The 11,848-nt window shown below is 62.2% G+C and overlaps 1 protein-coding gene across 6 annotated transcripts in view; it reads right to left on the minus strand.

The window, feature by feature from the left end:
- COL16A1 (collagen type XVI alpha 1 chain) overlaps positions 1 to 11,848 on the minus strand; it is an 83,274-nt gene that overhangs the window by 27,639 nt on the left and 43,787 nt on the right. For 2 of the 6 annotated variants that reach the window (XM_019512257.1, XM_019512262.1), the window contains exons 39-53: positions 10,939 to 10,992; positions 9,792 to 9,818; positions 9,478 to 9,534; positions 9,192 to 9,245; positions 9,020 to 9,073; positions 7,957 to 8,010; positions 7,725 to 7,769; positions 7,036 to 7,152; positions 6,390 to 6,425; positions 5,938 to 6,012; positions 5,320 to 5,364; positions 4,777 to 4,821; positions 1,576 to 1,629; positions 1,166 to 1,219; positions 685 to 738 (exon numbers count right to left, since the gene is read on the minus strand). In XM_019512257.1, coding sequence (XP_019367802.1) covers positions 685 to 738; positions 1,166 to 1,219; positions 1,576 to 1,629; positions 4,777 to 4,821; positions 5,320 to 5,364; positions 5,938 to 6,012; positions 6,390 to 6,425; positions 7,036 to 7,152; positions 7,725 to 7,769; positions 7,957 to 8,010; positions 9,020 to 9,073; positions 9,192 to 9,245; positions 9,478 to 9,534; positions 9,792 to 9,818; positions 10,939 to 10,992 — 825 coding nt within the window. Of the gene's footprint in view, positions 1 to 65; positions 111 to 684; positions 739 to 1,165; positions 1,220 to 1,575; positions 1,630 to 4,776; positions 4,822 to 5,319; positions 5,365 to 5,937; positions 6,013 to 6,389; positions 6,426 to 7,035; positions 7,153 to 7,724; positions 7,770 to 7,956; positions 8,011 to 9,019; positions 9,074 to 9,191; positions 9,246 to 9,477; positions 9,535 to 9,791; positions 9,819 to 10,938; positions 10,993 to 11,848 lie in introns of all 6 variants that reach the window. The other 4 variants (XM_019512258.1, XM_019512260.1, XM_019512261.1 and 1 more) reach the window with 4 other exon arrangements.

Consider the following 11,848-nt stretch of genomic DNA (forward strand, 5'->3'; position numbering starts at 1 on the left):
CCTTGGGATCAGGCTTGGGCTCTTCAGTGCAGTTTTAACGTGAGGATCTTCAGCCATGAACCTACCACTGGCCCCGTGGGACCGGGGTTGCCATCCGCGCCGGGGGGACCCTGGGGAAACACAAAGGAAACAAGAATCAGGCGCACGTGTGTGCCCCAGCTCCGCATGGCTCAGCTCAGACCCGATCCCTTCAGCAGGAGATCCTGAATCCAGCACACCCCTGGTCCCACAGCGCAGCCCCGAGGAGCAAGGGGCGATGTTGGCATTGTGCACCAGGATTATTTCTACTGTGGAGGCCCCCAGTTGCCCCGTCAGGATGGGGACCCTGCTGCCTGCAGTTCTCCCCCGGGAAAGGCAAGGCAATGTAGGGGCTGATGAGGCTGCACTTCCTATCATGCCCTAGCTGCTTCGTGCCAACAGCTGCCTCCCTTCCCTGTCCCTGGCATAAGTGGCCATTGCCATCGCCCCACCATATCCAAGAGGCTGCTTTTGCCCTTCTCCTCGTTCCTACTGCTGACCACAGGCCTGGCCGCCCTCACGAAGCACCCAGTGACGGCACTGGAAGCTGATGTGGTCTCTGCCGGGACATCGGCCTCTTCTCTCCGTGCTCACAGCGGGTTGTGGGAAAGAAACCGATTTCCTCAGGGGCTCGGAGGTGGCAGGCGGCTGGTCTGCAATACTCACCGACTCCCCTTTCTCTCCCGGGGATCCCATGTGGCCTCGCTCACCTTTGATGCCCTGGGGAAAGAAGATAGGGGACAGCCTGAGCCTCGCTGGGTGGCCCCGAGGGCTGGGGACACCCCCTGGGCTGGGTGGGCAGGGGCTGGCAGGAAGGGTGCTGATGGCAGGAGAGGACATCCATCTCGGTGCTGGTACCTTGGGGCTTGTATGACCTTGCTCCATGAGAGAAGAGTTAGGCCAACGGTGCATTCGAGAGACCCCCGGGGACAAATGTGTGCCCAGCTCCCCCTCCAGGTGGGCAGAGGGGGGTCTTTCCCACTCTGCGCTGCTTGGTCAGACCGGTCTTCCCCACTGCAGCAGCCCAGCCTGCCCCGCAGAGCTGGGCCTTGCTGCCATCCCCATGCCAGCTGCAGCCCCCACCCCAAAGCTTCTAGCTAATGAGCTGCCCATCCTGCCAGGCTCCTCCTCTGCCTTTGGTACTCACATGCAGGCCGGGGGGTCCTGTTGCACCGGGATAGCCGGGTTGACCGGGGGGGCCCTGGAAGGAAGAAAACCGGTGTTACAACCTGCCAGGCTCAAGGGCTGTGTTGTCCCTGGGCTTGCCCAGGTGCCACACACCTGCACGTCTTGGCTTGAGCACCCTGCTGAGCACCGATGGACATCGCCCCTCTGCAAGCAAATGCTGCCTGCTCACCGCGGACCAGGAGGTGTCCCAAGGTAGGACTGGGCAGACCCAGCAAAGCAAGGGAACTTACCTCCTGTCTCTCCCCAGCCCCAAAGCCCCTGAGAGCAGAGGTGCCTCTTCCCACCCCCTGGGGGGGTTTTGCCACAGGCACCCAGCGCCAGCCAGGCACTCTTCCCAGCCCAGGGGGATTTTGCAGCGGGCTCACTCACCGGTTCCCCTTTTGCACCAGGGAGCCCACCGGGTCCACGCTCGCCTTGGAGACCCTGGGGAGAGAAAACAGGAGGCTCTGCAGGGAGGTGTCTGGCTTCAAGCCCATCTCCCCAAGCCGAGCATGGCAGGGCAGAATGGGCCGGACGGACCAGGGTGTGAGCGGGGCCCTCAGGCCAGGCATGGGGCATTTCAGCTCACGCTCCCTTTGATGCAACTGGGTGCAGGAGGCTTTCCTGGCTCTGGGCACTACGCAAGCCTGCCCTATCGGGGCCAGCTTCTCCAGCACGGGCCTTGCTGCCAGTGTCAAGCACGGCGTAGCTGCTCTTTGCACCTGTGCCTAAGGGACATGGACATCCCGCTTGTCTAGCAACAACCTGTGCTTGTCTCAAAGGAAGGAGGCTGGGAGGCTGCCAGGCTGGAGATCCTGGTGCTATCCAGGATGCCTGAACCAGCAGGCCTGCCCCCCCACCCAGGGGGTAGATCGGTACAGCTTCAATGAAACGAAGTCCACTTGCAGCCATGAAGGCCTGGCCCTGGGTGTGGAAATGCCTGTGGCTGGATCTTCACATGTCCACAGCCCACAGCAAGGGGCTCACCTGCCCCACCTCCAAAGGAGCAGAGGTCACGCTCTTGGATGCTACGTGTCCTACCAATGTTCCCTTCGCCCCAGTTTGGTGGAGATGACCTCACAAGTGAGCTCAGAGCCCAGGCCAGCACTGACCGGTCGCCCCACGGGCAGAGCCGTGGCAGCCTCGTGCGAGCGAATGACCGAAGGAGGGTCCCTCCGCAGGTGAGGGCCGGGGGCTACCAGCAAGGCCCCAGCCAGGCGAGGAAGGTCCTGCCGCACACGTGGCTCACTGCTTGTGCTCGTATCCCCCCAACCCTTTCCAGCGCGTGTTCTCCAGCACAGACAGCACGCCCTCCGTGGTCCCAGCTCCAGACCCCCGTGCCCCAAGGCGTCCTACCCCTCTGTCTCTCCCCTGCCTCCACTGCTCGGACGTGTAATGGGCGCATCACCGGGTGAGACACAAAGCGTGGGCAGGGGAGGAGACGCTCCGCACCCAAGCAAGCGTGAAAAGAGACGAGAAAAACACATGAGGTTCTCACTGGGACAACCAAGGCACGACTGACAGCTGGGAGAGGCCAAGGAGGACCCCCCCACGCCCCCATCTCTGCCCTCCTCCCACTGCCCAGTCACTACAGCTTCCAGGTGAACCAGGTGGGGACGGGCACAGGAACGAGGAGCTGGTGGATGGCGTTAGTTTCGGTTACATGGCACGGATGTGGTGGTGGAAGGCGACGATGGTTTCACAGGACACATTAATGACACGCACACGGACCCTGGGACAACAGTGACATTAGTGGGAGAGAGGCCAGACACAAGACTAGGAAGTGGACGATGTGTGTGTGCGGGTGAGGGGAGGGGACCGTGTGATCTCCCCGAGAGACACACCAGGATGGGAATGCCTCCCTCCCCTGCGCCTGGCACCCAGGACGCAGCCCTCGGGCAGGGCAGGGGGCTGTGCGGGAGAGGGCCCGGGGCCTCAGCTTGCCCTGGGCTAGGAGGGAGGAGGAGAGATCAAGAGAGAGGGTGATGTTGATAAAAGGGGAAAACCCTCGACGTGGACCCAGCTGTTTTCTCCACTGAGGAGAGTTGGAGGATGCCCAGGCTGCAATCCCAGCCTGGGAGCAGGCCAGGGCCAGACACCAGCATGACTTTGGCCTTTGCAGAGGATGTCATTGAGCCCTGGGCACAGAGAAGGGAGGCTGGGGCCAAGGGCCAGCTGCTTCTCTGAGCCAGATCTTCACCTAGTGTAAACCCGTGCAGCCCCACTGGAGTGACACCACTTCTTCACAGAGTCTGTAACAGGAGCACGGACAGACCCTGCTTGAAATGAGGGCCCAGGGGTCTGCACACAAAGGCTGCCCTTGCCCTCCACAGCCTGCCATCTAACCAGACAGGAGGCACAGACCCAGGGGGCGAAGGAGGGACAGATAGGAGCCCAGGCCCAGAGAAGTCAAGTGCCTTGACAAAGGCCACAAAGGGAGTCAGTGGCGCAGATGCCCTTAAATCCATGTCTCCACCCAGTGCCTTCACCAGGACAGCTCCAGGGAATGTGGCCCCACTGCAATCAGTGCTGTTACTCTTGATCATAAAATCACAGAGAAGCTGGGCTGGAAGGGGCCTCAGGTTGTCTGGTCCAACCCCCTGCCTTCGGCAGGGCCATCCCTATCCAAACCGTCTCATACAAATCCATTGTCTAACCTCCTAGCTACACTACACAGTCAGCTTGACACAACACAAGACTTAACACCCAAACCTGCCCCCGTAAACCAGGGGGACCAGGGCAGCCAATGTCCTGCTGCTGCAAAGGTTGCTAATATATGCTTGAGAGATCCCAGGCAGAGGCCATGCCCCCGGCTATGGAGGAAGGCAAGAAACCCCACTGTCCAGCTCAATCTGACCATGGGTAAAATTCCTTCCTGACCTCAAACGTGGCATCGGTCTGACCATGAGTGGAGGGGCAAGACCCTCTAGCCAGGAGCCTCTGGGTTTTGAGGCCCAGCAGGAGCATTGGGCATACCCCAGGCACGATGCCCAGCCTTGGCTGCAGCCAACACCCAATGCCACTGAGGGAGGATTAAAAACACACCCTGACACACAGCAGGGTGAGGGGAATTGCCTCCCAGCCCCATGAAGCAACCAGCAAAGACCAGAAGCCACAGGAGAGCACGGGCACAGCTATAGCCAGATCATCCCCAACCAGTGGCTCTTCCCGAACACCTCCAGCGATGGAGAGGCCACAGCTCCCCTGGGCACCTATTCCATGGCCTCGCTGCCCTAGCAGTGACGATGTGTTTCCTGAGATCCAGTGCCAACCCAAGTTGCTGCAGCTTCAAGCCAGCATGAGACGAGAACACAGCCCGTGGCGGGCATCTAAAGGGAGGGATGGAAAGCAAGAAGAGAGATGGGGAAAGAAGAGATGGGGCACAGAAATGAGCAGCTCCATGGCTCTTCACCCAGGCCCAAGCCCTTGAGCCGGGGGCCCGGGGAGGCCGAGAGCCCCGTGAAGGGGGCTGAGTGGGGTAGGCTGGGGCTGAGGGGCAGAGTGTGACCACAAGGACTGGACGGGGGGAACAAATGCAGACAAGCAGAGCGACACACGACCGCACAGAGCACGTGCAGTGCTGGTTCTTACAGGCAGTCCGGGTGCGCCAGGTGTTCCAGGAAAACCTGGAGGGCCCTGAGGGAAGAAACAGCGAGGTCACCCCTTGGCAGTGCCAGCGCCGCGGCGGGCGGGACGCCGGCTTGCATCAGCTCCTGCTCCGGGCAGGACGCCTCCTCGCCTCCAGAGCTGCTTTGTGCGCTCACCCTCCTCAGACCCGGATGCTCAAGGACACCTTCACAGCCACGGGCAGAGGCAGGTCTGCCCCAATGCTGGGATCCCCCCCCGCCACCCATCCGCCCCTCACTGCGGCCCCTGGGCTGGTCTCTGCTGGGGTAGGGGGCACCTGCCCTCAGCTCATCTCCCCTCTGCCCCTCTCCAGCAAGCCACAGCCCAGGTGCTTGGGGGGCAGATCTGGCTGCTGCTGCCTGGGGGCCAGGAGCTCGCTCTGGGGTGTAGGAATGGCCCCTGGAGCACTCAGTGGATGCCTTCCCTGAATAGAGCAGGAGGTGGGAGGGGAGGGAGACAGACCGGCAGCCCAGGCTGCAGTAGGTGCTCGTGGCCAAGACTACTTACAATGGGTCCAGGTGGTCCCGGGGATCCCCTCACGCCAGGCGGTCCCTGCAGAGAGAGCAGCTAAGGGTTGGACCCGGGAGACAGGCAGATCTCACAGCAGAGCATTGCGCCTGGGCGCTGCGTGGGGCACAGGGGCGTAAGGCCACTGTGCATTCATGAATGCAAGTGTGCGTGGGAGGGTGGAAGGGATTACCGCTCCCCACCATGCCCAGCCCTCTCAGGACGAGGCAGGAGCAGACGGTGCTTTGGCTGTGGAGGACCTTGGCCCAAACCCGGGGCAGGCAGACCATGGAGCAGGACCTGTCCCAGACCCCCACAACGGAGGCCAAGAGATGTGGAGGTGGAATGGGGCCACCCTGCCCTGACTCCTGCCGCATGGCTCGTCCGTCTGGGGCCTGGTGTCCGGCTTGCCGGGGCCGCGGACAGCACCAGGCTGTGGGAACTGCTGCAGAGCCTGGGGCTGGGGTCCGTGGAGCGTGAGGCAACCCTGGCCACTTCCCCTGGGCAGGAAGAAGGCTTTGGTGGGGGGGAGCTGGCTGAGGGGCCTGCAGAAGTCACAGTGGGTCCAGGGGCAGGGAGCCTAAGCTACCCTGCAGCCAACCTGAGCACTACACGTACCTGCTCTCCCCTCTGGCCGGGCAGACCGGGGCTCCCAGGGTGCCCGGGCTCCCCCACGCAGTCAGGACTGTCCCCCTGGAGAGGAAGAGGAGCCATTTCAGGACACACTTTGGCCCCTGCTCCCAGGCAGAGGAAGGCGTCATGGTGCAATGGAGCAACTAGACAGGGATCTGCTTTCATCCACCCCTGGGCCATGCCCCCCTCTCCGACCCTCCAGGGCAAAGGGGCTGAGCAAAGGGCAATGGTGGCAGGGCAACCAGGGTAGAGCAGACGAAGCTCAGGGGTCCTCCACCTGCATCCTTCCTTTACCCCCAGGCTGTGCTGGCTTCTCCCAACACCCAAGCCAGGAGGATGTCACCATGTGGTTCGCCAGGCTCCGGGAGACAGACAGAGAAGGGTTCCCTCCCTCCAGACCCCCTTGTCCCTCCCCAGGTTCAACAGGCTCAACTCACCCGGGCTTCCTCGGCACTCGGGAACTGCTCGAAGCACTGGGAAAGAGGAGAGACGCGGCAGGGTTAGACCTGGCTGTTTGCTCTGCCTTGCTGCCTCCCAGAGCAGCTGGGGAAGAGGTGTTGTGCTGGGGGTGCTGGCAACCCTGATAGGGAGCCAGTATGGAGGAAAGGAGGTGGCACCTGCTGCTCCCCCCAGCACCCACCCTGCCCCCAAGAGCCCCCCAGAATCCAACCCCCTGCCCCTTTTGTTGCCACTGAGCCAGGGGTTATGGCTGGCTGCAGCTGTTCTGCCTTCGTGCCCACATTATAGAAGTGCCAGTGACTGCACAAGGTGGGTAGAGCAAGGTGGCGACAGTCCCAGTCTGGAGGCACATGTGTGCAGAAGCAGAGGGCAAGTGAGCATGAGCCGGAGCTGTGCCGCGGGGTAGGAAGCTGTATATCCAGGCATGTGGGAGGATCAGGTCCGTTCCCATGCACATGTGATATATGCAGGTGGATGTCATGTGTGTACTGTGCATGTGGGGGTGGACCTTGCTCTGCCATGTTCCTGGTACAGTGGTTGCCCACCAGGCAAGAAACTGTTTCCGGGGTCTCCTGGGAGCCAAGCCACCTCCTGAGAGCTGCTGGATGCTGGCAGCATACTCACCCGGGCACAAGTGTCCAAGCCAGGAGCACCAGGCATGCCCTGGTCACCTTTCTCTCCTTTGTGGCCACTGGGCACTGGCAAGCCGGTCTGCATCAGAGCGCAGTCCCCACAGATGTTCTAGCGAGAGACGGGGGAGAGGCGTGAGGCGTCTGCCCAGCGCCCAGCTGGACCCTCCTGCACGAACTACGAGATGGAGACGCTCACACATCTCCTTCTGGTGACCGGACCAAGTAGCTACAAGAGCTGGCTACTTCCAGGAGTCACTCCATTAGCTCCAGTGTTAAAAGCCCATCGTGAGCACACAGGGCTGGGCAGGTGACATTGGACCAAGGATTTGCACGGCCCAGCATCCTGCTTCTGAGCATCCCCGTCCCCAGGCACTGCAGACATGAGTGACTGGTGCCTCCTGAATCTGGGGGGGACATCTGCAGAAGCTGCCAATGGTGATGGCGCTGTCAGGGGGGCACCTGCCCTACCAACAGTATCAGTGTTGGCTGCCAGGGGGGCATGTGCACCCCCATGCACCCCCTACCAGTCGCCTACGACTGCAGAGGCAGGCGGAAGCAGCCCCGCTGCAAACAGCGGTGGACAAACGGCTCCTCGGTGTGGGGGTTTCGGCCCAGCCCTTCCACACCTGAGGCTACTCCGAATGGCAAACGCATTCCCCAGCTGGCTGGGGAGGCTCTTACCTTGAGCACCGCAATGTTCCTCTCAGCCACGACCGCGAGCGGCCCCTACACAGAGAGGAAGCGCTCAGCGACAACGCTTCCTTTGGCAAGGGGCTCGCAGCGCTGGGAACGACTGCTTACAGCCGTGGAAGGCGTGATGGAGAACAGGTCCTGGTCTCACATGAGCTTTACCCAGGCGGACTCAGGCACTTGGGGACTATCTGGGTAGTGTGGGGGCCGGTCTTATACCTACCAAATCCCCCGCTGGTCCGGGCAGGCCTGGCAAACCGTTGTGTCCTGGGATTCCCTGTGGAGCCAAGGAGACAGCGTGAATATTTCAGTCCTTCCGAAGGGCTGTCTTCTACCACTGATATCCTCTCCCCCTCTCGCTGCCTTCACTGTAAGGAGACGCTGTGCTACAGGTCTCGGGCCCAGCCCCTTGGTGGCCATGTCAGCTGTGCACACGTGGAGTTGATGTGTAGATACTCGACGCCTGTCCTAACGTGGGTGCGGGGGGAAAGGCTGGGCTCTGGGTCCTGCTCAGCTGTGATGTGCATGATGCATTAATCGGGTGAGCGCCATCACACGCGGTCCCCCTTGTTGCAGCATCTGATCGCAGCTCATGCCGGATGCTTGCAGGATGAGGGCTGCTGGTTATAGGTGGTGCCAGAAACCCTCTTCTTTTTTGGGTGTGCCCCATAAAAATACACCCTGCCCTGTGCGCCCAAGTGCCGGCTGGACAACCGCGCTGCCGTGAGAGCCAGCTGCCTGAGCTGCATGGATGCCCGCCTGCCCGCTCGCGGCCCCAGCACAGACTGCGGCCTATGATATCTACCCCTCAATGGGATGGGGAGTGGTGCTGGGAGAGTGGGGGACGGTGCTGTGTCTGGCAGGGTTGCCTCATGTCATGCCTAGGATGGCTCAGCCGGCAGCCTGCATCTCAGGTCAGACCCAGCCTGCAGACAGGCCTGTCTATAATGGGCCATTACTTTGAATTACTCCCAATGAAGCAACTCACAAAGCCTAGATTAGAGAGCACAGGGCTGCACTGGCTACCAAGGGCAGCGCAGGGAGTCCTTCTGCGCCCCTCCGCCTGGAGAGCCCCGGACATGAAAGATGTCCTGGGGAGGGGAGAAAGAGCTATGGGAGCCCGGAGGCTGGGCGTGACCGGAGATCCCATGTGTCCAGGAACATCCACATGGATGAGCACATGAATGTGCACAGGTAACCGGAGCTATGCTACAGGCACCCACAGGGCAAGGATCTGGTCCGTGCCTGCCCTCCGAGACCATGGTCCCCCCCTCTCTTGCACTCACCTGTCGCCCTGGAGCACCAGGGGGGCCTGGAGGTCCCGGAGCACCGGGGGGACCCTGCAAGAGCCCAGAACAAAGGACAGAGTCTGTTAGGATAGGGCAAGGTGAGCGGTGGGCGGCGGGGGCCAGCGCGGGGACACCAAGGCTGAGCAGGCAGGGGGGAAAGCGCACACACCTGAGGGCCAGGCTGAGGCTGCCAGGAGGTCCCGATCCACAGTCCAGGGGCTCCCTGGGGGTCCAAGAGAAGGGGAGAGCCTTTAGCGGGGGCGAAGCAAAACCCAGGGTGCAGGCGGCCCGGCTCCAGCCCCGGATGCCGGGGCAGGCAAGCAGCTGGGCTGGCGGGGGGCAGGGCAGCGGAGCACGGGGGCAGGGAGCCCGGACCGGCCCCAGCTGACGGCGCAAGGAGCCTGCGAGGCAAGGGTGGTGCGGACAGTCGTGGCGCACACGGTCACGGCGCTTACCGGCATCCCTCCGGAGCTGGGGTCCGCACGAGAGCACGTGCACTCCCCGGCGTCTCCCTGCAAACACAGAGGAGTCAGTGCTGGGGGTTCCCCCAGGGCCTGGGGCAGCGGGAGGCAGGGCAGGTGGGAGGGAGCCCCAGGGAACTGGGGATGCATGGGGCGGGGCAGGAGGCTCAGGGCCGGCAGCCCCATGGCTGGGGAGCTCAGTGCCAGCAGGAGTCCCCGCCACGGATGAGGTAGCACATGCCACCCCCACTGCAGGCACACGGGGGGGCAGGGGGCCGAGGGAAGGAGGGTGCCCCCCCACAACTCACCTTCTCTCCTTGGGCGCCTTTCTCTCCCTGCAGGGAAGAAGCCAAGAAAAGCAAGCGTTAGAGGCCAATGTCACCGAGGCCAAGGGCCATCTACAGCCGGGCAGGTCCTGTTGGGGCCTCCCCAGCCAGGAGTAGTGAACTTATCTGTGTCCACTCCCCTGTGTGGGAAAACAGGCCTGGCCTGAAGTCAATGGCCAGGCTCCCAGGCAAGAGCTGAGAGCAGCACCCAGACCCCTTCCCCATCCTGCTGCACCCGGCCCCCGGTGAACACCCCATGGGTCACACCCACGTGGCACCACTAGCCCCACTGGCCACGTTGCCCCAAGCTGGCCAGGCTGCCTTTAGGCTCTCACACGAGTCTGCAACACAGGCACGATCAGGAGAGAAATATGCCCTATTGCCTTGAATGAGCCACCACTCAGTGCCCTTCTTGTCCAGATTGAAGACTTCCCTTCCCTCCTTAACACCGGGCCTCCATGGGCTGGCCCCATGATGGGATGACTGTGCTGTTATTCCCACTGAGCAGATGGGAAACTGAGTTACAGTGAGACTAAGTGCCATGCCCAAGGCCACCTGTGGCGGCTGTAGCGGAGCAGGCCTCCAAGGGCGTTCACATTTCCTGTGAAAAGGCATGGATGGGCCTATTCCTCCCCCACTCCCCTGCCACACCCCCCCTTCTCACTGGGAACACAGCACCTGGTTTGGACTACGAGTGCAGCCATGGGAGGGGATGACAGAGCCCACCATGATGGGGGTAGAGAGTCCCTGGTTCACACCATCACTGTCACCAGGACTGCACCAGACGCCAGATGTGCTCAGGGCCAGGGGAGCCAGCTGATCTCATGTCTCCTGAGATGGGGGCCACCAGCATCAAAGCCCAGAAACTGGCACAGTTGAGAGGGCAAGGCTGGCTCATGCCAAGGATTGGGCCCAGGGCCAGCCGCGGCATGGCCTGATGTGACCCCAGGGGAAGGGCCATGCTGGGATGCTGCTGTGCAAAGCCCTGCAGGGCGAACTTAGCAAACAGCAGGAGGGAAGATCAGGTGCAGGGACATTGGTCTCGGGGGCACCGAGGCTCAGGCAAACACAGGCTATCCGGGGGGAGCTGCGCAGAGCCCAGAATCCAGCCGGGCTGCAGCTTACGTACCATCAGCCCACTGGATCCAGGCATCCCTGGGAGCCCCCGCTGCCCTTCGCGGCCCTGGGGGAGCAGTCAAAACAGCAGAGGTAAGAGGCAGGCGAGGGTTCATCCTCAGTAGACAGATGGGGAAACTGAGGCACAAGGAGACCGAGCCACTTTCCTGCTATGGCCTGTGCTCAGGGAAGAGCAGGGAGCACAACCCAGGTGTCCTGACACCCCGTCCTCCATGTGCACCACCAGCTGGCACTGCATCCTGGGGAGTGCCCGGAGCAGGGACTTAATGGCATGGAGCAGGACCTGGAGCCTGCCTAGGGGTCTGCACTGCAGGGGCTCAGCAGGCTCCTCCTGGGCCCCAGCGGGGTGGAAAGCAGCACAGGCAGCGGTCAGTCTGCCTGGGAGCTGGGGAGAGCTGCAGGGGCTGGCGTGTCCTGCAGCCCCTTTGCAACCAGTGCAGCCAGGTCTCAGCCCTGCTCGCTGGGCCAGGGAGAAGCAGGAGAGTCCTGTGCAACCAGAGTGGGGGCCACAGCAGAGATGCGCCCTCTTTTTTTCCCATCCCACTATGGAAATAAGCAGACAGATGCAGCCATGCCCAGTGGCCCTGGGGTCACACATGACACCTGTGTCATGCCATGGGGGAGAAGCCTGGTGTGGCAGAAAGCCACCTTGGTTTCTCCCCAAAAATCTCTGCCCTGTGACACTGTGGTTTAAATCTCTGTGCTGTGACCATTCAATCAGGGTGGGCCCAGCACACAGGGGACCACACCCTCAGCCTGGCTCTTTAGGGAACTGGAGCTGGCTGCATTCCTGAGGGAGGGGGAAACCTGCTCCCTCTGCCTACGTGACTTGCATCACTTACCTGGGTAAGGGGTATCTACCTGGGGAGCTGGGATCTGCCCGGTAACAGGTGATGCATTTC

The sequence above is a fragment of the Gavialis gangeticus genome, unplaced genomic scaffold (assembly GCF_001723915.1).
Source record: "Gavialis gangeticus isolate Ggan-Ray unplaced genomic scaffold, GavGan_comp1, whole genome shotgun sequence".
Lineage (NCBI taxonomy): Eukaryota > Metazoa > Chordata > Crocodylia > Gavialidae > Gavialis > Gavialis gangeticus.